General features: G+C 42.9%; 2 protein-coding genes across 4 annotated transcripts in view; both read right to left on the bottom strand.

The window, feature by feature from the left end:
- B4GALNT3 (beta-1,4-N-acetyl-galactosaminyltransferase 3) overlaps window positions 1–2,897 on the bottom strand; it is a 62,920-nt gene extending 60,023 nt beyond the window's left edge. The window contains exon 1 of the mRNA XM_017804607.1: window positions 2,756–2,897. Within this exon, the coding sequence (XP_017660096.1) occupies window positions 2,756–2,897 (142 nt within the window). The remainder of the gene's footprint in view (window positions 1–2,755) is intronic.
- CCDC77 (coiled-coil domain containing 77) lies at window positions 326–24,159 on the bottom strand. Of its 3 annotated transcripts, XR_001873119.1 has the most exons (12): window positions 23,922–24,159; window positions 22,353–22,569; window positions 20,985–21,127; window positions 19,305–19,398; window positions 17,970–18,027; window positions 17,117–17,211; window positions 15,684–15,832; window positions 15,097–15,337; window positions 14,065–14,190; window positions 13,822–13,980; window positions 9,728–12,085; window positions 326–336 (listed from the first exon to the last, which is right to left on the bottom strand). XR_001873119.1 is itself a non-coding variant. In XM_017804868.1 (11 exons), the coding sequence occupies exons 1-11, from the start codon at window positions 23,951–23,953 to the stop codon at window positions 11,939–11,941; spliced, it is 1,461 nt and encodes a 486-aa protein (XP_017660357.1). In that variant the 5' UTR covers window positions 23,954–24,159; the 3' UTR covers window positions 4,798–11,938. The 3 variants fall into 3 exon arrangements, 2 of the variants coding, with proteins under 2 accessions (XP_017660357.1, XP_017660358.1); XM_017804868.1 differs by lacking the exon at window positions 326–336 and having other exon boundaries at window positions 4,798–12,085; XM_017804869.1 differs by lacking the exon at window positions 326–336 and having other exon boundaries at window positions 4,798–12,085; window positions 13,828–13,980; window positions 23,922–24,158.
- Window positions 24,160–25,647: the final 1,488 nt, after the last annotated feature.

The following is a 25,647-nucleotide window of genomic DNA, read 5'->3' as shown; positions in this document are numbered from 1 at the left end:
CGATTACAGCATATTCTCCTTGACTCCTTATTCTCTTTTATCCAAACTATCTATATGCTTGAATTTGTTGCATAGCAGAGCTGCACATACATCAAGGAAGGAGAGCCAGGGCCTCAATTTTTAAGTATCACTTACTCAAACACACTCACCCCGACCATCTGACATTTGCTTTCTCCACCACTCATCTGGAGGGTGAAGAGGCGGAGAGGAGCATAAAGTTGGGGAGGGATCCATCATGCCTAAAGACTTGCTCTAAGGCACTGACTTGGGAGCAAGGGGGTATCACAGGGGCTTCTGCTCCATTCCATGCATGGCTGAGAGGAAAAGGAATATTTTCTGTGCCTCCTTATAGCCTTTCATGAGGAAGACTCACCTCTCTGGAAAAAGAAAACATACTTGGCTTTTCAGATACTGACTGTTCTATTCTACAATGCCTTTTAGGGAGACAAGAAGATACAGGAGACAGAAACAGTTATCTCCTGTAGATCTCCTTCCAAGCCCAGCAGCTCTTCCTCTTTCTGCCCCAATGGAGAAGCCTCTTAGCCTTTTGCTTAGAAGAATTACCCAATAAACAGCCTTTGTATTTTATCATTAATAACTGAGGAGGCTGTTGCATCAGATAAGTTGAGGTGGCAGCTCTTGGTTGGTCCCAAGTGTGATTTGCAGTAGGGTTCTCATCTGGGACATGCAATGGAACACAATGCAGAAACAAGGGGGAAAGTATTAATTGCTTTGAGAGGCACTCCCTCCTACACTAGCTCCCTGGGATCTTCGGAAAGAGTCACCACGTGGAGTCACAAACACAGCCATCCCTGTCCCCAGAGAAGAAAACATTACTTAGTTTTAACAGGCAAAAGAAAACAAATACTATTTGTCTTTCGCTCAGATTTCTGATTTCTTTTAAAACAAAACAGGCTTGTAGAGGTAGTAGGGCAAGAGGAAGGGTGGGGAGGGTCACGGATTAACGTTCCTCCTGTTAGCAGGTTCCAGGATTCTGGCCACAAGGCCAAGAAAACACGACACCAAGTGCCCAGTGTGACCACAGCCCTCCGTGATGCTGCAGAGCTGCGAGGCACTGCCAGCTGGAGGGTTTCACCCTCCCACCCTTTCCAGCAGCATTTTAATCCTTCTGCACGCAATGAGCAGCAACGTCTCCGGTGGATTTGGGAGAAACTGGACTTTTATATAATTGAACTTCAAAGTAATTATTTTTCTCATCTTCTGTTTTAGTTGCTAATAACTGTAATCATGTCACTGCTTTCCATTTCAATGTTATAACAGAATGACTTTTGTAACAGAGATGTAAAAATAACCCTGTCTAAAAGCAAAGAGGAAGAACCCAATTCATTAAAAAAGTTGTTTGCTCTTGCACATCTCTGCTGTCCTCATGCTCTTTGCCCATTTCTCCAATCCCCTCCACCTCCCTTTGCATTGCTGGCAGAAAAAAGACCATCACCTGTACAGCTCCAAACACCTGACTCAGCCCCTCTCCCCTCATAACCACTATTTTAAATACTTCTGAGCAGCTTGTTTTCTCCCTTGCTGTGCTACACAAGTCCTCTGTACACCTGTACAGTCTTGTCTAAGGAACTTTGGAAGGGGTATTGGCAAAGTGGAGTACAGTAAGAGGCTTGGTGAGATGGTGCAAAAGATGTAACTCAAAGTAGACTTGTAGTGCAACCCATCTCCTCATTTCACCAGGAATGAGGAATTCCACCAGGCACAAAAAGCAGATTGCAACTAGAGGATTTATCCTAACCAAAGAAATCAGATTTGTTACCCTGCTGGAACAATAAATGTATGATTTTAGCCTTAACATCACATATAATACAGAACAAATGAACAAGTTGAAGTCCTGTAGTGGACTTTGTGGGAGTAGACATTCATGGTACTCCCCACACAGCCACAGTTTAAAGCTTTAAGACTGAAACCAAGCCTGACTCATAGAAGTAAGAATTAGGAGGTTTATAACATGTTAAGAAGGGACCAATATACCGGAAAGTATTATTAGTTGAATACTCATGTCAGTTAAGAAACTATTATCAAATTAGATTAACTCCAAGCACTGCTATTCTTTTAAAAACAACACCAACAGCATCATAGGCTTTAAAAAAAAATGAGACATTTGAAACTTTCCTGTAACTGTAAAAAAAGGAGAAGCATAAGAACCCACAAGTCATTGATAAAAATAACTGTTTTGCCATACTTCGGGGGGAGAAGAAGCTCAGTGCACTTTGCATCATCCCCGCCGTTCTCCTCAAAGTTTGCACAAAGCGAGCCCGTTACTGGGCGGGCGGTGCGCCTCTCCAGGGTATGCATTCCCTCCTCCTCTGCATACGCTTCTCCTCGCATCAAAGCGATATTCAAAGCATCTTTGCTGCCTTCCAGATTGGCACCGAGAACCAGAGACACCTCAAAGCCCGTGTCTCCGGGCTCTGCAATTCCAGCACGGTCGCATTTGGACAGGTCTCCCCACACAGAGCGAGGCGAGCGCCCAGAGGCCAAAGGCAGGGAAGCGAAACCCCCAACGCCCGTCTCCATCCTGGGGGACAAAGCCCCGCTCCGACCCCCGGAAGCAGCGGGGCTGCGCTCACCCCTCGTCCCTCCCTGGCCTGGAGAGGGGGCTCCGCACCGGCTCCCGAGCGGGACGGACCCCCCAGGGCCGCGCCGGGCTGCGAGGGACGGGACCCCCCCTCCGCCCTTCCAGCCCTTCCCCGCCTTCCCCTCCTCCCGCGGCGCGCCGGGGGTCACTCACTGCGCTCCGGGGCAGCCCCGCCGCCCGCCGTGGCCACCAGCTCCAGGTAGGCGGCCCAGAGCCCCAGGGCCAGCGCGCCCAGGGCCAGCAGCAGCCGCAGCAGCCGCCGCCGCCGCAGCCGCGCCAGCAGCCGGCCCCGCATGGCGCCGCTCAGGGCGCCGGGCCCCCGCCGCCCCGGGACATGCCGCTCCCGCCGGCCCGGCACCGCACGGCGGCCTCGGACCCCCCGCCCGCCTCCGCGGGGCGGGCCCAGGTGCGGGGCGGCGCCGCGCCCCCGCGGGGCAGCTCCCGGGGCAGCTCCCGGGCCCGCTCCGCCGCCGCCCCCCGCACCTGCCTCCGCCCCGCGGGGGCCGGGCCGGGGGCTGCGCCGGCACCGCGTCGGGGCCGCGCTGAGGGCCGGGAGCGGGGACACCCCACCCGAGGTCTCCGCTCCTGCCAGGGCCACGGGAAAGTCGCCTCAGAAGCGAAGGGGGCTCCCAACCCTCCCTCAGTGCCGGCGGGAGCATTGGGGGATCCCTCCGGGAAGAGGCGTTATCATTTCCCGTCCTCCCAGCGGAGCGAAGCAGGATGAGAGAGGGCAATTCAAATTCACACAGTTATTACACGCAGCTGAATCCATCTTAAAGCGTCTTTCGGCTGGTGCAACAAGTGTATTTGCTTGGAAGCGCTTTGCTCGGTGAGGAGGAACGGGGCTCGTGAAGTCTCCAGACCCGCTTTCCGGAGCAGCTGGCTGGACGCGATGTTACGCTGCTCAGACCCCCCGCAGGGAGGATGTCGGAGGCCCATAGGAAGGACAGGACCTTCCCTGGGTGAACGTTGTGCTTCGTTACACATCTCGAGCACGCTTTCGAAGTGACTGTCAGAGTCCCTCCCATGCTGTTGATTTCGTTCACATCACCAAGGTGTCTCGGAGGATGCGAACTGATTGCTCCTGGGTGAAGTGACAGTGGGAGATGCTGTCTGGGATGTACATCATGCGGCCAGCAGGGGAGCCAGTCCAGAACTACCCCTTTCCAAATATGTATGATGTGAGTGTTGGGCCATTGGCAACAACCGTTTCCCTTTACAGCTCTGCTTCTGTAGAGATGCAGCTCTTGTGCTGTGTGGAACCATGAAAAGAAACCCTTCGGCTAAAGTTAGTTTTGAAAATGCATGCAATAACGACAGACCTTTTTTTTTTTTTTGTGACTTTTTTCCACTGGAGCCTTCTAAAGTGGGAGGCTGCTTAGAAGAACACTTGCTGTTATTTGGCTTAGAAAACGTGCCAAAGGCATTTTAAATGGCATTGAGGGACACGGAACTGTGGTGTGAGTCCCAGGAGGGACAGGCTGACATTGGCAGAGTGCCAGCATCTCAAGTGTTGCACGGACCGGGAGCTGAAGCAGCATCCGTAGTCCCTGGCATCAAGTGCTGTACACTGTGTTCCCAGCATCCAGGCAGCACTGAGAGACACTGCTATTACCTGTCACACACTGGGATGGACCAACAGATGATGGATTTCCTTTTTATGAATGTCTCACAAAGGTTGCAGAGCTATCTCCCTTCTCTTGATTAGGGAAAGCACATCCAGGGAGTTTTACATCTCAATGCAGAGCTGGAAAGACATGATTTTTCTGAAGTTGGAAACAAACCCCATGGTGAGGGAGGCTGGTGAGTGCCTCCGCCCTTGGGCTTCCCAGCCTCCCTGTGAAGCAGTCCATTCTGCAGGTTTTGAACTTGTGTTCCTCCTTCCTACCTCACTGGAGGCCACAGATGTACATCCACCATCTAAGCTTGAATAATGGGGGTACTTCCTCCAGTACAAACAGAAAGGGCTGCTCACAGCCAGGCCCCTGGTACCCCCACAACTGAAAACAGGGAGCTGTGCACCACTTTAATCATTGGAGGGCAGGCATCTCAGGAGGCCAAGACACTCACTGCTAGAGTTTTTTGGTAGAGTGTTGGTTTGGGTTTTATCTGACATGAGAGAAATAAACAAAGTTTTTATAGTTGTTCCAAAAAAGAGAAAAAATACTAAGAAAAAGGTGTAATAAATACAGATCTAAATTAAAATTTATTTGCCATTTAAAGAATGAGAATTGAATGATGTATTCTTAGCAGGAAGTTCTCTGCATTTCTTAAATGAACAACCTTATGCTTGAAGAATTACAACTGCACTTTTTTGGAAATTTGTTGCATATTAAAATAAGTAAGCACATTTCTTTCTTTTGAACATGGTACTAAAATGGAGGGAAGGGAAAAGCAAAATTAAAGGCTAACAGTAGTATTGTTGACTTCTAAAGAAACAAAGTCTTTTTCCTGATAGAACTATGCTATAATGAAGATAGAGAAAAGCTCTTGTCTCTGGAGAAAAAATGAAGAAAATGACTATGGCATGGTGATTTCTATCTGTTACAATATAGTTACAACAGAACAATATTAAGGAACAAAATTAATCTGAATGTGTAATAAATAGTGAACTCAGGAATTTGAATAGCTATACACTGTACTTAAAATAACTAATGTTGGACCACTTATTCATTGCAGAAAGCACTGATGTCCAGGAGTAACATTACCACTGACAGTAGTGTTTTAAAACCACCTCACATAAATGTTATTATCTCAAGTCTACCAGCAGTCTTATATTCCCAAATTCTCAAGCACCCCAAGACACATGAGTGCATGCCCAGATGGCCACATCTCTCATCCTCACTGGGTGCAATATGGTAGCAGTGGAAACCACAGTTTATAATAATCCTGTATGGTGGGATTAACCCCATCAGGGAAAGAAACAGCTGGAATCAGTGATGCAGGAATAGGGTCTGTGTTGTATGGAGGTGACTCAGGGAGCTGGCACTCCTGACAGACCACCCTTGGATATAACAGATCGCTGGTTTCAGAACACACCTCTCCCAGCCTACCCTGAATACGCATTTCAAAGAACCTGACTCTTTGCCAAAGGAGCCTACTGGAGTATTTTTTTTGCTTTGTTTGAGCTGCTGTTTGTTTTCCATTTTGGCTATGTTTCCTCATGATAAAAGCAGCCTTTGATACAAGTGCAGCACTTAATGCACATCTCCTGTTCCTCCCGGCTCCCCTCTCTAGATCCATCTCTGTACATCCCTGCCTCTCCTTGTTATACTTTTGCTTCTAGTTATCTAACAACTGTTTTTCTGTTCTATAAATTACTTTTAGCTCCATGCCAACAATCCTTTCTCTGTAGGCTCCCCAAGGGTTCAATTATCTGCCACTTGCTCCTTCCCTTCTTTTTTCTTGTGTGATTTTCAACACTAATTACAAGCTCCACACCAAAGATACCCAACTGTCCCTAGACTTCACCATCCCAGTGGCTCCACACCCCTTTTCCTGGCCTCAGCCATGCTCTGAAGCACAAACAACAATTTCATCTCAACACTCCTCATCGAAATGGCTCAAAGGCAGAAGTGTTTCTCAGAGGAAAAGGCAGTCTCTGAAGACACAGTTCCCCATTATCTCCCTTTTTGGCTCCTCAGGACTGGACTGGGCTCTAAAAGGCATTACTGGTGGAGCAATCCCAGAAAAAACCCCGTTAATGCCACAGTTGAACATCACTGTAAGGGAATCAGTGTGGTCCCACAATCAACAACCCATTAGCAAAAGGACCTCCTTGCCCAGTTAAGTTGTGCTGATACAGTGAGTTTTGCTAAGGTAGTTATATTTTACCAGTACAGTTACACTGTCAACATTTGTACGAGCTGACCTGAGTTGGGTTTTGAGACTTCCTTTTGCTGTACACATGGCTGTGCTCCCTCAGCACTGACTTTGACTGACATTGCTCTCCTACAACTTGCCTGTCTGGGTGGAAAGCCTCATTCATGATTCTCTCTTTTCACTGTGTAACTCTCCATAGGTCTCAAGCCCCAACTGTCCAGAATAAAGTTACATAGAAATGGCTGCCCTTCCTTTTCCTCAGTAAGGAGGGCACATTTTCACATGAACTTCACCCAGTACCTCTAGGAGTACCTTCTGATTGCAGGTCCTGTCCCAGGAGTAGACCTGAATTACTTCCTGCACACCAGAACAATCTCTTGATATCTAGAGCACGTTTTCACTTGCAGAAAGAAGTTTTTATATACTTTAAGCTGAGAACTTTCAAAAGACTTTCCATGGTTTATATATTTACCATAATGATGTATCTTTGTATTCCATCATTTTGGAAATACATGCTTTCAAATCTGAAGTCTTGCCTAAATTTCCTCCTTTCCCTGTCTTAAAAGTACTAGTGCTTGGTTTGTATTTTAAGTGACTGTGCTCATCATCCTTACTTTTCAAGAAGTTCCACAGTCTTGTTATTAGGGACATAACAGAACATTGTTGATGAACAGCATCCCCTGTAGATATCTGTCTACCTGAGCTAGGATTGAAGAGGAAAAACTGTTTTACTGGATGGTTTAGAAGCACTTACAGTGAAAGAAAGGCAATTCAATCTCTGAATCACTACAGGAGAATCGAGCACCTCCTGGATGTGCTTCACCAGGATAAATCCAGAGCTTTTTATTAAAATCAAATCCATTTCAACAACAAATCCCTTCACACCTGTGCAGTAAAATCATTGTCTTGCTTTAACATTGAAGCACTTCTGTGTTAAAAGCCTTTCTAAGTTTTCTGAATAAAATCAAATAATCTATATTTACACATTTGTAATCTGTCCCCAGTCCAACAGCATCGCAATTCTTAAAAAATGCAATTTAGTCAGAATAAGTGAACAGCCAGTTTGTAAAGCTGGATTTCTGGAGCTTACTTGAAGGGCAGCCACTCTAACCCATATTCAAAGATGCCCTTTCTCCAGCAGTTCATTTGGTGCTAAACGGGAAATACCAGAAGTCCACTCCACTCTTCTTAAATACTTGAGTTACAGCAGAAATATTTCCTGCTAGTGAGTTAAATTCCAGTTACCTCTGATGGCCAGCTTCAAACAGAAAGTCCTTAACTTTTGATGCAACCTAAGAATCAAAACAAACTTTGCTCTTTGTGCCTGAAACCTTCCAAAGAGCCAGAAGGGATCATTGCAGCTTCCACCTCTCACACTTTCTACACTGTATCCAATCATGTTTTGGTGCATGAACCCAGTCCACAGGCTAAAAAATGTATATACTTCTACAGCGAGACTTGCAAATTTAACAATAACTGTGCAGGGAGTAAAAGGGATATTTTCTTACAATTTAAAGCAACTTGAGAACATAAAAGCAAAATACTGCAGAAAAATTAAAGAAAAATCTTAAAGTGTCCCTTGTCTACAAATGATCTACGATGCCACTTTGAATGGGGACAAATGGGACATCTTTATTAAGATTTTGACCAAGTGGGTACATATACATTCTAGTGTATCAAACTGAATGTGTTTGTGAGCTGTCATTAAAAGTCTGAACGACATCACTTTTCATGAGTATGAACAGAACAAAGTACACAGGCACGTTGCTCCCAGCTCGTCTCAGAAGAAGTATCTACTTATCAAAGAATTACTTCCTGCCCTACATACAGAGACATTTCAATTCCAGTATATGAGGCTGCCTGGAGAGTCCATCCATACTGGTAAAGTGTGTGTGTCTCCTGCTTACATAGGCAATTTAAATACAGCACATACTATACTACTGTTTAGATTTATTCTGACACCTATGAGAGCTGTTAATCTGCCTTTCTAAGTGCAGTTACAAATTACTTCAGATTGTGGTACAGGAAGATCACAAGGGATTTTCTTGAATTTTGGGGTTTTTTACCTTGTGTAACCTTGCTGTGTAGGGTTAGCTGACACAGCAGACAGTCCTATAATTAAGGCAACTGCATGAATACTAAAAAACTCCTACAAATATTGCATATAAATACATCATAGGTTTGAAGCCAGAAGGAACTACTAAATGGTTTCCTGTTAGTTCATGTTATTATATTTCATTAAGTTCTAATGTGTCCAACCCAGTAACTTATTAAAACAAGGTACCTTCTCCAGAGGTGAAATAATTTTTTGATTTGCAGATAGAGAATTTGTTACCTCCACAACTAGTTATAATGAGGGGGAAAAGCACAGTCTTCCTGTTAAAAATGTACGCTTTTTAAAATTAACTTCAGATTCAGGCTACTTGTTCTTGCTCAGCCTTGCTCTGCTAGGATAGAGAGGCCTTGGGTAGATTTTTTTGTCTTCAAGAGACATGTATATTAATCAGGCTTCTTAATGTAATATAAAATGAGCTCTTGCACAACCTTTTCTCTACCACTGAATCATCTGTGGTTCTGTGCCTTAGCCAATATTCCAACATTCCTTCCAAAACGTACGCACTCCTTCCGTACCTAAATAAAGCTGCACAACAATAAGGTTTTCCTCTATTCATTTTTCTCCCATTTGTGCAAGAGACATTTTCATATCTTGGCTCACAATAAGAGCATTTGTCCAGTTCTAACCTTTAATCCTGTAGTATAGTCTCCATATTCTTAGAAGCAGACATTTTGGAGATCTTTCAAAATTCTGTGCTCCTACATTCATAACCTGGCATTTAGCTGTATTGGAATGATACAAGTCACACATTACTAACTTAAACTAGCAAAAAAAGCTCATTGGTCTTTGGAGTAAATTTTTTGATTTCTAGCCAAAAAATTGTGGGAAAAAATTGACTAAACTAGGTAGTGGAACCTCTCCCAGGAAACCCTTTTGAAAATGCCAATAATTCTTTATGGACATCTTAAAGGGGAGTTGTCAGTGGTAGGAAGCACTTAGCTTTTTAAAGCAGTTCTTGGCATGAAGGTCCACATTTGTTTGGCAACATTTCACATGATCACATGATGTCACACAAAGAGCACGTACAATACTTTGCACTTCCTGCACTTGGACAAATATTCGAGCCTCCAAATAAAACGGATTTACTGAGTAGCAATACTGTAATTTCCCTCCGCCTCAAATAGGAAGTGTTCATAGCCTAGAAACAAATTAGGAATCAAGTTCAAGCTGCACTTTGGTTTTGACACATCAGCAAATATATTAGGAATATTGTCATCTTATTCTGTTCAGTCTTTCAGGTAATAAAGAATATTGGTAAGGCAGGCAGGAAATTAAACATTTACATCCTTCTTCCCCCAATACTTCCTCTCAGTCTTACAAACCTAAATTGTCAAAGCCTGAAGTCTTTAGCCATTCACACTTCATGGTTTTCAAGTGAGCAAAATATAATTTCAAAGGCAATTCTTTAGCTTGAAAGAGTTGAAACTAAACAGGAATCCAGGTTAAAGAGACTTTTTGGTAGTTTCCCATCAGCTGAAATTTAAGTAGATGGATCCTGCTGAATAAGTGGCTAATACTTCATTATGTAGCAATTTTCAGAAGCAGCCTTCCAGGACCTGAGATAACTTTGATATCTAATCTTCAAACCAGCAGTATGTTATTTTGCATACAAACTCACTTTAATTAGCTTGACTTCTCTAAGAAAGAACTAGTCAACTAAGAGAGAGTGAGACTAAAAGATGGATGGCATTAAATAACCTTTCTCAACTGTCCACATCGCATTGGCACTCAAGTTGTTTATGAACCTGTTTCTGAGCAGTTCAGCATTTTCAGCTAAACTAACCAGTGCTACATACCTTAAAACAGCCTCCTGTAAGCTGCAGTGCTGAGCAGCCAGACACAGACTGTCAGAGAACCTGTGATGAATTGACCTCAAGAACATAGACAAAATAAAAGCCACAGTCCAGGACCCTAAGGGACAGCAAGCTTGCCACAAATAGGTTAGACAACTGAAGCAAGTCTTGACTTCTTTAGGGCATTTCCCCTCCCTCATTGCTTTAGCTGGTACTATAGAAATGATTCTTTCTTCTCCAAATCCTGACAGCACAAAAACTTCTTTGGCATATCTACATCTCAGACACTGAATAAGGATCTCCATGGCCACTTCCATGTCAAAAAGAAACTGCCTGCTTTCACATACCAAGTTCTTTTCAATGGGAAAGGGAGTGCTGGTAGCCTAAAAGGTGTATACTTCAGAAACAAGGTAGGAAAAGGTAAAGTAGGAAACAGAGGCATTGAAATCCCTTTTCCAACACAGATCTGCTCTCTGACTACACGGTGGACAAGATTTGCTGACGCTACACTAAAAACATGAACACCTGCAATTATGAACTTGGCTGAAGCCCTGTTGTAACCCTTTTCATGATTCCATCTGTTTTCTGGAATTGCGATGTCGTGATGTCTGGTATGGAGATAATCATCATATGGCTAGAGAATCATTACATAGCTAGAGTTACAGTTCATGGAGCAACTAGGCACCTGCTCTTCCACCACAGTTTGTTGCAGTTCAGTAGCAACAAGTGCTGTAGCAGAAGTTGATCATGATTTCCTTGTACATAACCATGATATTTAGAGCTACAACAACAGATAATGTGGTGGCTAAGGAAGATACTTGATCCCTTTTATTATGGGTGCCCTCTGTGTGTTAAGATACACTGGGAGGAAGGGGACAAGAAGATGAAACTTGATAGTGCAGCACCTCCCTCCCTACCAAGCATTCAAAACATGTTCTATGCTGCTGGTTCTTGCAGGTGAGTTCTATAATGGGTTATCTTTTCCCACCATATTAAATCAGTCAGGTTTGTTCCAATTACATAGAACCAAGCAAAGGGGAGCCATTTTAAAGTAGTTATGCTGTCGGGGGAGAGTCAGATGTAATACATTTTAGTACAGGCTTCTATATGTAGTCTTTTCCAACGAAAATCTCCAGTTACATCCTGAAGTGCTAAGCACCAAAACAGTAACCATTTAAACTATTTTAAAAGCTGCTTCTCACATAGGAAAAGGTCAGCCAAAATTCAGATCCTGAACTAGATCCTTCTATGATTATTAATTTCTTTATAACCACATATATTGTTTATAATATGCTCCAAATAAAGGCAAAGGCCAGTATACACTGATATGAAGGAAAGAAGAAGTCATACACACACTCCTGATATATCAGTCATCATGTACTTTCTATGTCAGTCTTACCAGGTGCCATCTCTCAGCTGAAACAGCCATATAATCTGGCACTCTGGGAACGGCTCATACACTGTTATGACATTAACTGCACATTTCCTCAAACTTTCTGTCGATGGATGCCAGGAAACAGACAAGCAGGAGCTACTCTTGCATATGACTATTCCACTTGGCAACGTCTCATTCCCAAAACTAGGATGTCAGCTAACAATTCAGCCTCAGCAGACCCGTAGTTCATTCTCTAAACAGAAGATTTTTGTTTTTAAGTCTTTCAGTTGTCCTTGAATTTTACGTGTTAGTCTGTTTCCTTGGCGGACCTCACGTAGAATTGCAAGATCCTGCTCTGGTCCCATATTCAGAGTCACCTAAAAAGGGAAAGAAAACCAGATTAATATGAACAAAGCTGTACAGAATACAATTTAGAGAGTATTATGATGAGTGCATGAGGGAGAGAACTCCAAAGGAGACCCTTTGCAGCTACCAAAGAAGATGTGTAAGTTAATGGCACTTTGATAATGCACATCACCAATAGAAAGGTGCTTTAGAACCAAAAATAAAGAGCAAAGCTTTCATAACATTATGGTGTTATATTACAGGCAAGGAAGAAATCTGGATAGAACATAACCAAGTTTACCCACAGCCTGTTGACTCCTTTCTAATTCCCGTATTACTTAGAGACCCACAAAAAGAGGCAGGTTAAAATATTTATCAAGTAACTTGTACCTAGCTCTAAGTACCTCACCTGATGTGATGACATTTTATCCTCTTTTCCTACTAAAACTAGAGGTGAGCTGCTGTGCCAGACCTGCTGCCTCCTAAACTGCACACGGTTCAAGAGCAGTTCAAGTACAACGCCTTGTTTCAGGCAGTGACATATGGCCTGTACTGAGCTGAACAAAGGCTGCTGGATAATCAGAATTCCTGATGGCAAGCTGGCCAGGGCTGACATTTCCTGTCACTCTGGAACTGGATAGCATGCCAGCCCAGTCACTTTCAAGGGCACGGGCTTGGAAACTACTCTCAAACACTTTTATTTTCTTGACCTGCCAGGGTTTCTTATTGCCATCATGTAGTTCTTGGTCAAAGATTTTAATATGCAAATCACAAAATGTAGTCATCAGACCTCAAGTGATGAGAAGGATTTAACAATCAATCTGGAGAATTCTAGCAAATATTTTGTTCCCCTGCCCTCTTGTGGTTAACAGTGTAATGAAATGGAGAGTACAATTAAAAGCACACCTACAGATATAAAACATACAGGTCTGTAGTAAGGGTATCACAGGCAATGTCCCCCCCTTTTGCATATGCTGTTTGGTCCTTACAGAATAAAGTTTAAAAACCCACAGCCCGACAACAACAACAACAAAATATAAAAAACCCAAGGCCTTTAGTCAAAATAAATGCATTAGTCTGAGGAAACTGAACTGTGCACCAAAAGTACAGGCAAAAAGTGAGTTTATGCTATGCCTGGATCATCCTCTCAAGCATATGCTTGAGATAAATATCTCAAACTCCCAGCAACATCAAGGCTGTGGCTTCCCTTCTAAGCTGTTCTGATGTTCATCTACACATCTGGAAGCTACTACAGAGTACACAGAATCAACTTCCAGCCATTGCTTCCGCAGTGATTTTTGCAGTTACAAATGACATATTAACAAAGTAACAAATAGAATACTCACAATACTTCAATGATCTAGCTCTTACTGGACCCAAACCAAACGCTATGGCTCCCAGAAAGAAAACAAACCATCATTTTCTTTGCAGGATAAACTTCTGAATCAAACTACTTTACTGCCCTGCAATTTTGAGACAGCAAAGTGAGCTACAGCTATCACGTAAGAACTTTCAGAGTGGAAAGAATAATACTCAGCTAATGCATAGTCAGGACACTTCCTGACAAGCTCAGTGCCTGACTGATTAACAAAGACATGTTTTTTACTTTGTAAAATACACAAGAGGCAAGTTTTGTCAAATACTGATATCTAAAGAAGCACTTAGGAAAGAAATTATTTCCTAAACTCTAGGGAAATAGTGCATTTAAATACTGAGCATACAGCTCTATAGGGTAAGCCCATAATAGCCTGCCTCAGAAATGCTTAACTGCAACCTTGTAAATCTGCTTCTCTACATCTTTCAGTTTCTGCTGAAGCTGTTTAATGTCATTCTTGAAGCCTTCTACTTCCATACTACGACGTTTTTCCAGGGCCTCACATCGCTGAGTCATCAGCTTCAGGCGCTTCCCCATCTTTTCTGAGCGTTCCTATGGAGATGAAAACTCAATAAGGTATACAAAATAAAGGCTGAAGATCATCACATAGCTAGCAGATGATTACAGACTAATTACCTTAAAGAGTTCTTTCCCGGCATCTCTCTCCTCACGAATCCTAGCCAGCTCGCCTTCCAGGGTGACACACTGCTCTCTGTACATGTGTGATAGGTGTTGTTCCTGCGTTAGCTTTTCCTGCAGGGACTAGGACATAGGAGAAACAGAAGGAATGAACTCAAAAGACTCTGCTTACAAAATCTCCCCTGCTCTGGAAAAGCAAGTGTGATAAAATTGCCAATATGATAGGTAAATAAAAACTAACAACTGGAGCTGCAGCTAATGAAATAAGTAGTTGTGGACAATATTCCACCATTATTTCCATTACCAAAACCTTTTAATTAAGTTAAATTGTATATGACTGCTCATCATCAGTTAAAGAACTCTCTCCTCTTCCCTTTAAAAATAATATTCAACTAATGCTGTAACTCTCCTCTTCACAGCCGTTTCCCAGTACTGCATTTCAGAAGCATCTGCATTCAGTGGTAGATGAAAACCATTCCCTATTGCCTGTTTACTTTCCACTTCCTTATTGCCTGTTTACCCACTTCAGATCTCTCAGCTTCTCACTGGAAGTATAGTAGAAGTGGAAGAAAAATCCTGACTAGTGTAAAAGAGCTGGAGTACATCAACAGAAAGGACTCCTTCTCCCCTGACAGCAGCAAGGAAGATCCGGACATGGCATTCTAAGTCCATTAGCTCAGAGCACTTGCACCAACAGAAAGCCACGTGCAACCAGCAGGTTGAAAACCGTTGGCCCCACATATCAAGTGACTTACAGAACTAGGGATTTGTTCTGGGCATGAAAGAAACTGCCAGTGACACACAACCATAAATCCTAACTACACATTTCATCTGAAATTTGCAAGCAATGCTGAGGTTGAGGCAGGAGAAGTTTTGGTTTAGATTAGTGCCAAAAGCAATGTAACTTATGGCAAGCCAGTACAGCTTTGAAACAGCTGCTAGCTACTGCCTGTTGAGCCAGAGCCCAGATGCTTGCAATTTTCGAGTTAAAAACTGTTAAAGAGCCTCTATCTAGGACAAAAAAATTACCTTTATTTCTTTGCTTTGGACTTTTGAAGCTCCATCATCAGCTCGATGCATCTTCTTGGTACCTTTATGCTTCTTTTGTCCTGACGGACTATTGAAAACAAGTTGATCCAGACCTTTGCCAAGTTGCCTCAACAGACAGTCCTTCTCTGCCATCCATGCTTTCTCATTGGCTCTGGCATCAAACTTGAGCTGGAGATAGTCACGGGTACTCTCATATAAGAGATTTTGTGTCTTTTGGAGCCTGCAAAAAGGGATCCCAGTGGAGTTAATTAACTTCTTTCCTAGTTCCTACCTTAATTTCCGCAGTCCTCACTGCAAGTTGGAAGCAGCATGGAAGAAAGAGATAGGTGCTCCCCTACTCAGCTTAGCTCTTATCATCTAATGAAAGAAGTGCTATTCTTCCTATGTGAAATAGGATTTTTAATATGTAGATTACTCCACTCATCATCTTCCACACATACTACCAGATGGTTGCATAATTAGCTTTTCTGCCTGCTGCAGGAGCAACACATTCAAAGTCATAACATTTCTATTGTTCCATCTCTTCTCATCTCATGACTACACTGTGGTCATTCTCTCACACTCACTTCTCTGTTATAGCTTTGATCTTCTCCTGGTCTCTCTGATGCTGGACTTCAGCTTCCTCCATGTGAATCCGCCTGTCCTCTAGTAGTGCCTCGACCTGTTCCTTGGATAATCGTGTCTGTTCTTCTATTTGAGCTTGCAAGGCCTGGATCTGGATAAGCAGAGGCAAACATTGCTGAACAAGACCTCAAACCAGTTCTGCTCCTGTCCTTGCAAGTCTCTTAAATTTCAAGATTCAGATCAAAGACTCTACCTGATAACATCTTTAGCAGTTCTGATTTCTCAAGTTTTCTTTTTGTTTTAATGCTAAGGATTCCAAACAACTGAATCATTTTTAAAAAAATCATGCTATAGGCAAGAGAGACATACCAGAAACAGCAACAATAGGTTGAAGATATCGGAAAGATTTAAATTGATTAAATTACATTTGACAAATCCTGTGAAATATGCAGAGACGCTTCCATTCCTCTGCTACCATCTTCCAATGAAATGGTGATATAAAAATACCTAAATTCTAGGAAGGCAGCAAGTCCACATATATTGAACAAAAGAAATTACTCAACCAGAATTAATTACTAAATGTAAACAAGATAAAGAGTGAAGGAGAGGAATGCAAAGAATCCTGATCTAGGGCACAGTCAGTGAGATACACTGGAGCAAATAATTGAAAAATGTGCATCTGGCCTTTATGTTAGAAACTATCTGGAAAAAAACCTTGGTGTGTATTTAGATTGCTTATTTTTATGTCAATTTTGAATGATGCTTTTGTTCCAGAATAAATGCTGTTAGATAGCTAACTGGCCATCAGGTCAGTCAACATCACCCTTGAACAAATAATATTAATAATAATAACCACCACCACCAATAACTGCTGTACAAGTTAGTCCTTTATTTGCTTTTCTTGATTCATCCTTCCTCATACTTTACATACAGCTTCTGGTACCTTCCCCAGTTAATGATACTGCACATTTTATCTTTCATTCTGTCATGCTACCTTTCATTGAAGTCTAACAAAGGGAACATTTCATGGTACAGGTGCATCTTATTGGGGCTGCCTAATACTGTCTCAGACACATTGCTTTTGTCAGATTACCACAAAACACCCAACCCTGCAGATCTTCAGAAGGTTTAGTGTGAATTCATGACCACTATCAAATTGTGGGAGATAACATCAATTACACATTCTATACTTAAGGGCAACATATTTCAGTTGACATTAGTGGAACATCTGCTTACATAAAGCTTTCAGAGTTCTTAAATCTACATTCACTGCAAAGAAACAGTTAAGTAAACTGACAGAAAATGTGAATCTATACTAAGATGCAAGGACTGATAAAATTGGTACATCTACATCTTATCTAAGCAGACAGCATATTTTTTATCACAATTTTCTGCAAGCCAGGAATTATGTCCATTGGTTAGCAAATGCTTTTACCTGTAGTAGAAGTGTTTGATTTACACACTGATATCTCTCAGGACTTTCTGTTTTTCCTCCTTGTACTGTTTCTTTTGAAGTGCTCCTCTCGGTACCTATTGCAGAAATGTACCAAAAGTAGAAAAGGGTTTTCCAATCTACTTGCAATACCCTTCCAAGCATGACATATTGTATGTTCTGGTGGGCCTACAGGAACAGAAAAAAGCTTGCCACTGCTATAGTCACAAGGACTTCTAGGAGGGCTAGCTGAAAGAAAAGAATTTCACAACTTAAGGTGATCACATAACTTTATCCCAGTCCATCACATCATAGTGTTTAGTATTTAGGCAACGTACTAATTATCTTGGCATATATAGAAAGTAAACTTGACACATTTTCTTAAATAAATGATGAACAGGCAGATGTCACAGCTGCACAGACATCAAGCCTTGAATGAGTTTTGAGCTTGTTGACTAATTTCAGTCAATTTAGATGAGGCAAAGGAAAAAATTAGTATGTAGGCATACAAATACACACTACTGTCTACAGAAAGTCAGGCAGAACCTCATGCCTTGGAATGGCTGTGGCAAAGGTGCCTGTCCAGTTGGTACCTGCATACTTCCAGAACAGCCACCTGATGGTCATACCAACCTCTTCCTTAGCTGGGCAGATCATGGACACAAGAGCTTATTTGAAAAGGTTTTGAAGGGAAGCCAAGAGCACTCCATGTATATGTCCACACATGGACATTTAGGGAACTTGATAGAGATTTACCAAAGCATTTTCAGGAAGGAATTACTCCAGTATACTGGAGACAGACACAGAGAAACAAGTATCAGTAGCTGAGCTGTTGTCAGCCAGCTCGATGTGGTACCTGGGCTGGAAGCATCATCTCGTTCACGTGACTCTGCTGGCATTTGCAGAACAGTAACCTAGAGAAACAAGATATCTGCACTGAACATCTGACTTCTCCAAAGGAAAAGTCAAGAACAAATCTTAAAAAGTTAAAATGAGGTATCCAAAAGAACAGTATTACCTTACTCCTACCACAAGACAAGGAAGACACTCACAAGTGTAATGTCCATGTTGAAAAGTTTCCTTTATCATGGTTGAGTTTTGCTATTTCTGCCTCTATTTTTTTCACCAAAACAAGTGGAAAGTAATTCTGCCTTTTCCAGCTTCATTAGGATGAAAGTCAGCACCCTCAGCAGGAAAGGAGCATTTTGGGGATAGAGAGGAGAAGAGGAAGGTGAAGATCATGTTATTTCCTTCTTTCACACTCCTTGTCTCAGCAAGACAGAGAAACATGGAGCTTCATTTATCAGCACATTCATTCAAGCTACTGAACAAGCCTGGGATAAAAGCAAGTGTCAAGAATATTGAAACAACTCAACTGTTGAGTTGTTAAGCAACTGAAACTTGCTTAACAGAAAAAAAAAAGGCCATGACAGCAGGTTATAACCCCAATGGTTATCTTTAGGTCAATATTACATAATAGCACTAATTTTAGAGCTACCCTAAACCAAGGAATTTTAAAGCTTCAAGATTTTTTAAGTACTTGGGTGGTGCAGAGCAACCATGAACAATCCAGCATATTTCAGCCTTTTTCTGCCCCTTATTCCAAGATAAATTCTATATTCCCATCATATACTCTCTCTGTCCAAATCATTTATGACTTTATAAAGGTTCAGCTACACTGCACTTCACATGTACTGCAATTTAATCAATTTAACCATAATTCTGAAATATGTGACACAATGTTGCCTAGAGAGGATGGCTCTTCTGCCCAGGAAAATGCTGCAGCAACCTTGCCACTTTCTTCTTGCGTGAGGCCCTAAGAGAGGCACTCCTAGATAGCTGATCTTCAAACACTGCACCCAGTCGCTTTCAGCACTTTTTTTTTCTTCTTGTGGTGTTCTCTCCATCTTCTCAATGACCATTTGCCAGATGACTTCAGACTCCTATCTGACATTCAGGAGGTTGACATGGAGGTGTGTTTTGAAGGTAGAAGGAGGTTGATGCTACTTTCAGTGTGCTTGTTCGTACTTACCTTTCAGCATTTATACTAAAACCTGATGTTGCTACAGATCCCTCCTGTACTGGGCTCATTTAGTAACTTTTGACCTGTGGGACAGATCTGGTCTGTGGTCGCTCTGGGATACAGATGTTACAATCCAAAGCAGAGTTCTACAGAAAAATGAGAACTTGCCTTATGTGGAGGCTCATTGTGAAAATATGTAACTTCTTCATCTGCTCCCATTACAGTCAGGAGATGCTGAATTTTTTTTCTGTCCTCCAATTCCCTGGAATTCAAAGAAAGCACTTTTTTTTTTAAATACATCAAGACATTACTTGTTAATGCTTGCAAGTTCTCTAAACTGTTGCAGTTCTTGAGAATATTGCTTTAAAAACAGCTTCCTGAACACATTATGGATGTGGCCAATATAATAAGAACACCACCAATTCTGCTGGGATTGGAGATCCTCTTTTCAAATATGACAATACTACATAGGTTGATACAACAATAGCACATGTGGTAAAGAATTTTCATTAGAAAGTTATGAACTTTTAGATTGTAAGTGTCCATTGTTTTTAAAGCAAACTACATTAAGGACTGTGTCAGACTTTTCATCACACTCTTGAAAAGTGCCAAAGAACAGCAACACATGTTTTGACTTAAGTTCTTAAATCTTTAAGAGAAAACTTGATACTATCACTCATAAATACTCTGAAGAAGGTTGGGAGCTCCTTTGCCACTGGCAGCTTGTCTGGTATGATGGGTTATATCACAGTTCCCCAACTAAATGGCATTAAAAATGAGTGGCTGACATCATGATCTCAGAGTGAGGGAAAACTATTTGCTTTGGTCTGTATTTTCTACTCCAACTTAAGTGTTTTTATGGCTGAGGAACTTTTGCCAGGCAGATGCAAGATCTGCATCTGGGTTTTGGTAGCAAGGGGCTACAGGGGTGGCTTCTGTAACAAGGTGCTAGAAGCTCTTCCCCCATGTTCAAGAGACAATGTCAGCCAGCTCCAAAACGGAGCTGCCACTGGCCAAGGTCAAGCCCATCACAATGGTGGTAGTACCTCTGGGATATTTAAGAAGGGGGGCTCAGAACGCCATCCAACCTGGCCTTGAACACTTCCAGGGATGGGGCATCCACAACTTCTCTGGGCAACCTGTTCCAGTGCCTCACCACCCTCATAGTGAAGAATTTTCTGCTAACATCTAAACTTAGCCTCTTTCAATTTAAAGACATCACTCGTGTCCTGTCACTACATGCTCCTGGGTAAAACTCCCTCTCCAGCTCTCTTGTAGGCCCCTTAAGTGCTGGAAGGTGCTGTAAGGGTTCCCTGAAGCCTTCTCTTCTCCAGGTTGAACAGCCTTTACTATCTCAGCCTGTCTTTATAGGAGAGGTGCTCCAGCCCTGAGATCATTTGATTGGTAATAATTTCCCCAAATCAAGTCTATTTTGCCCATGACAGTAACTGGTGAGTGATCTCTCTCTGTTCTTATCTTGACCCGTGAGTCTTTTGTTATATTTTCTCTCCCCTGCCCAGGGGAGGAGGTGAATGATACAGAGTCTTGGTGGACACCTGGCACCCAGCCAAGGTCAACCCACCAGAGTCAGCTTCAATCAGAACTCTCACATTCAAACTGACAGCATGCAATCAAAATGTGAACCTACGTTAAACTTCTGCTCTTTCTTCTACTACCAGGATAGGAGGAATAATAAGTAGAAACATATTTAGCATCCCAACAGAGCCCACCCTGGGAAGTGTGGCATAATTGCTTCTCTGAAGACCCCAGATCTGGATGAGAACTAGCACACAGTGTATGCAATTGCTGCTGCCTGTGACCCAGCCCACACCACCTAAGACAGCACACCTGATTTTCAGCCGGTCATTCTCTGAGTGAAGACGAAGGACATGTTCCCTCTCCTGGAAAAGGTAGACTTGCATATCACTCAAAGCCTTCTGCAACTTCGAAACCTCCTCTTCTAGCTGACGGACTTCCCACTGCAACTTGTGCTGAGTGGAGAGAATGAAGTACTTGAAATGACACAGAGCATTGGGCAACACGAACTTCAAACTGCCTGTGCTCTGAGCCTATAACTGCTATAGAACAACAGCCAGCTCAAGTGAATTATTTTATTCTCTTATAATATTTGACCAGCTGAGGGCAGTATTGGAAAAATGATTTTAAAATGTTTCAGCAGGGAGTTCAGAGCCCCAGGAATCACTGTCACTACACAACAGCTCAATAAGGCCTCAGCAAGGGTCTCCAGTTTCCAGTGATTGCACTTCCACACTGGTGGTCAGAGCAGCACAGGTATGGGGAGTGTGACATCAACAAAAACATAGCAAAGCCTCTGCAATAACACTTGCTTTTAAAATAAATTACTGAATAATACAAATTAAAGTATCTGTATGGTTTAGCACTGAGAAATCTGGCTAGTTACTAAGTTACATTAATTATTTTCTACCTGGTGTGGAAAACTAACAAATCTTTTAGAAAATCATTCTTGTACGAAAGAAAGCACTATTTTGGAACCTGCCCCTCTTTTTCCCCATATGAAAGTAACTTGAACAGCACGTATTTCCCCAAGCTGCTTCAAGCATGGCCAGTACTTGAGGAGACACCTTAGTCACCTCAGAAGTGATCACTCTATTCCCAAAGGACCATCCACAATTATCAAGATGACTGCTAGAAAGATACATGCTGTAAGGCATATCAGAACACTGAATATCTTACAGATATTCTGTAAGATTTCTTCCTCTTACAGACAGATTTGTAGGTTTTGGAGTTTCTTTTAAACTCTCATTTATTTGCTGTGTAGTTTACTGCTATGCTTATGAATTCCACTGTGTTAAATACAGATTATATCCATATCTCCAAGCCTATTACATTTGGACAAAAGAGCACTCCTTTACTATGAGAAAAAAGGGAAAGATACTGGACAACATAGAGAATGAGCATCTAAATTCAGGTCTTAGTGAAAAAAAAAAAAAAACAGAAGCAAAAACCCCACTGAGAAGATATAACCAAACTATGGTAACTTTAGAAGAAGGTATGTTTCTGTCTGCTTTGACAGAGGACAGCTAGACAATCAAAATCTACTTATTTCTTCATAGCTCAGTTCTACCACATTACTGGTAAATCTGGAGACACCTATGCTGAGTTTTCAACCGAGGAAAAATACTAAGTTTGTGGAAGGATATGTAGTCCACCACTGCTCAAAAACTCGTTCCCTACCTGATCATCATACGTTTCTTTGTATCTCTCCAGCCTTTTTACCAAATCCTCCTGTTCCTCATCAAAGTCAGCAATCTTCTTGCGGTAGTATTCCAGCAGCTCCCGGGAAGGATGGAGACGGGCCAAGCGCTCACTGATGGAAGGGAGAGGAGTAAAGTCCTCCTGGTTTGGAGACTGGCAGTCAGCATATCTGGATGAGACATGGGGGTTTGGTGCCCTGGACAGAAAGAGAGACATGTAAGCTTCAGACAAGAAAATTCAAACACTTTTTAAAATAGCTGAACAGATTTTAAATTTTTACACAGATGCGATTTAAAACGCAGATTAGCTTGACCGTGCTATGGGTATAACAGGTGGTCACAGCATTAAGGAGAGCCAAAACCTTTGATATAGAATGGCTTGCAAGTTTATAATACTGTGGTTAAGGGGCTAACTTACAGAATAAGGAGAAAAAAATGTTATGGAAGCAAAGTCTCATAGGTTATTTAGGGAGGGCGAATGCGAAAAGAGGAGGAAGAAAGAGCAGAAGGACAGAACACAGAGAACAAAGAGTCCATTGTTGTGCAATTAGAAGCCACTGTAAAATGAGCAGGAAAACAATCTGTGACAGTCACTATCTGATACCCAGACAAAGAAACACTTTCTAGAGACAGACCATTGAATAAAGGCAATAATTCAAGATAACTGAAGCACCAGCCACTACAATTTAAGGTGTAGGTATAGGAATCTACGTGCTTTCCTTTCTGGTGTACTTGATCTTATCCACATGGCTTGTCCATCCTCAGTAGTGAAGTACAGCCTGCCAAGTTCTTGTATCTTACATTAAAATGCTAGATGGAGAGCAAGTCAATATTATGCAAATCAAATTAAGGACATGCATGATTACATGTATTTTCTTATAAACAATAATTACGACATTCAAACATTTAATCTGCTAAACAAGCACCAAATTTGCAAATAGAGCTGCACGGCTCACAGTTGCCTTGGAAAGCATTATTTTTGTTAATTATGTTGATCCAAAATGTTCATTTTTTAAATGATACCCTGAGTAACAGAAGCCTCTTTACCAAAGATCTGCTTAATGAAAACACAGTCTGGAATCTGACCCTGGGACCAGTGCCAGAATGTTGATGATAAAGTGATTTGATGGATGGCACTGAGGCAGTGGTGACCTTTATGGAGCCACTCACCAAAGCTGCTTAGATCAGAACCCCAATGCACATCCATGAAAACGTGCCAAGCTCCTTAACTCCCGGCACTATAGAAAAGCGTTAAATATACAAAAGTATGGTTTTCTTTTTTCCAGGTAGGAACTTGCCGCACGATCAAAAATGCCTTAACACACTTAGAAAAGTAAGTAACACCAGAAGGAAGGAAGTAACCCAGACACGAGGTGAGCGCTTTATTGAGGAAGAACAGCAGAAATGGAAAAGTGTAAAAGGCAGGAAGCACAGCAGGCACAAGAGCGGGCCAGAGGGTGCCCTACGTTAAACCAGGCCACCGAGCAGGAAGGAAAGAGCTCCGGGACCCCCGGTGTCCCGGGAGGAGCAGCTCCCCCACACTCACTACCTTGAGCAGCGCGGGCTCCCCGCCGCGCTCATCGCGCCCCTGCGGAGCGCCGGGCTCTCCGCGGGTGGGGGACGGCAGAGCTTCGGGCACTCCGAGAGGCTGGCGGCGGGGAGTACCCGGCGAGAAACCCGCCGGGAAAGCCCCGGGACGGGGGTTCCCAGGATGGGGGGGGTCCCGCCGCGGCCTCACGGCCCCAACGTCCAAACAACCGCCACCATCCGCCCGCCGCGGCTTAAACCTCGTAGCGCCACGCCCCTCGCCGTCTCCTCCAATCACAGACGGCCTTCCATGCGGCGCCGACAGTCTGCGCCAACCAGCGATCGCGACACGGGCGGCGGGGGTTCCGCGCCGGCGCCTCTGGGAGTTGTAGTCCTTGGGCGGCTGGGGAGGTCATGGCGCGTGCGCGGCCGCGGCGGGGGCCCAGGGAGGGTCTGAGGGGGGGGGATCGTGGGGCCTGCGCGTATTAACCCTGGTTTTATGAGGGCAGCCATCAGGCCTATGGGCCTAATAAATGCAAACCCGGCAGAGGGGACTCTTTACATCCACAGCAGCAAAAAACTGCTACTCAAACACCCATTTGTGTTTGGAAATGAACTGAACAAAACATGACGTTGTGCAGTCACAATAAGTTACTGGCTTGAATTCTACCTGAATTTAATGTATTCTTTGGATCATCTCGATGCCTTTTAGCCTCTCCAATCCCCCTCATATACCCAGAAGTACCTACTAGTTGTCTTAACATTTATGCAACACATGGTCTCCTAACTCATTAAATGTTCTGGAAAAAAAAAAAAAGCCTATGCACTAATGAGCCAGGTTTTTTTCTAAACACTTTGTTTAAAGAAATCGACTTTCTGTATGACAAAAAAACCCCAAAAACCGCTTACTTACATACTTACAAAGCTATGAGGTTGCTCGTTGCAGTTACAACTTCCTCGTGAGAGGAAGAGCAGGAGCAGGCCCTGATGAGTTCTCTGTGGTGACCAGTGACAGGACCTGAGGGAATGGCCTGAAGTTGTGTCAGGAGAGATTTAGGTTGGATATTAGGAAAAGGTTCTTCCCCCAGAGGGTGGTTGGGCACTGGAACAAGCTCCCCAGGGAAGTGGTCACAGCACCGAGCCTGACAGAGTTCAAGGAGCGTTTGGACAACACTCCTGGACACATGATGTGATTCTTGGGGTGTCCTGTGCAGAGCTAGGAGTTGGAGTTTGATGGTCCTTGTCAGTCTTTTCCAAGTCAGAATATTCTGTGATTCTGTGATTCTTCTTCAAATTGATATTCTCACGAAATAGAGAAAAGAGGAGGGTAGATAATTTGTCTTGGCAAAGTCCAAAAGAAAGACTGCTATTAGGGATTTGGACTTGATGATCCTTGTTAGTCCCTTCCATCTCAGGATATTCAATGATTTCCCTTAGTTAGACGGAGTGCTCTCTCCAGAGAGCAGCTGAATACATTGTACAAAGGGCTGACGTCTTCTCTCAGGAAAGTGATAAATACCTCCAGATAACCAAGAAGAATAAAGACTGACAGAGGGTACACAAGTCCCAGCATGGACCAGTGTTTCAGAAGCCAACAGCTCCCAAACTGGAGCAGGTAACAGAGAAAAGTGTAAAATTCTGTTTCTGAAAGGATATCTTGGAGAACTGATATGATTTAAAAAATGCCCCCTCAGGTTATTTGGGATATTTAGCTTTTTGCTGTTAGGAAAACCTGCACAATTCCCAGC

This window comes from Lepidothrix coronata, unplaced genomic scaffold (assembly GCF_001604755.1).
Source record: "Lepidothrix coronata isolate B3197 unplaced genomic scaffold, Lepidothrix_coronata-1.0 Scaffold10, whole genome shotgun sequence".
Lineage (NCBI taxonomy): Eukaryota > Metazoa > Chordata > Aves > Passeriformes > Pipridae > Lepidothrix > Lepidothrix coronata.
Note: the sequence above shows the minus strand (reverse complement) of the source record. Positions and strands in the feature narration are given on the sequence as shown.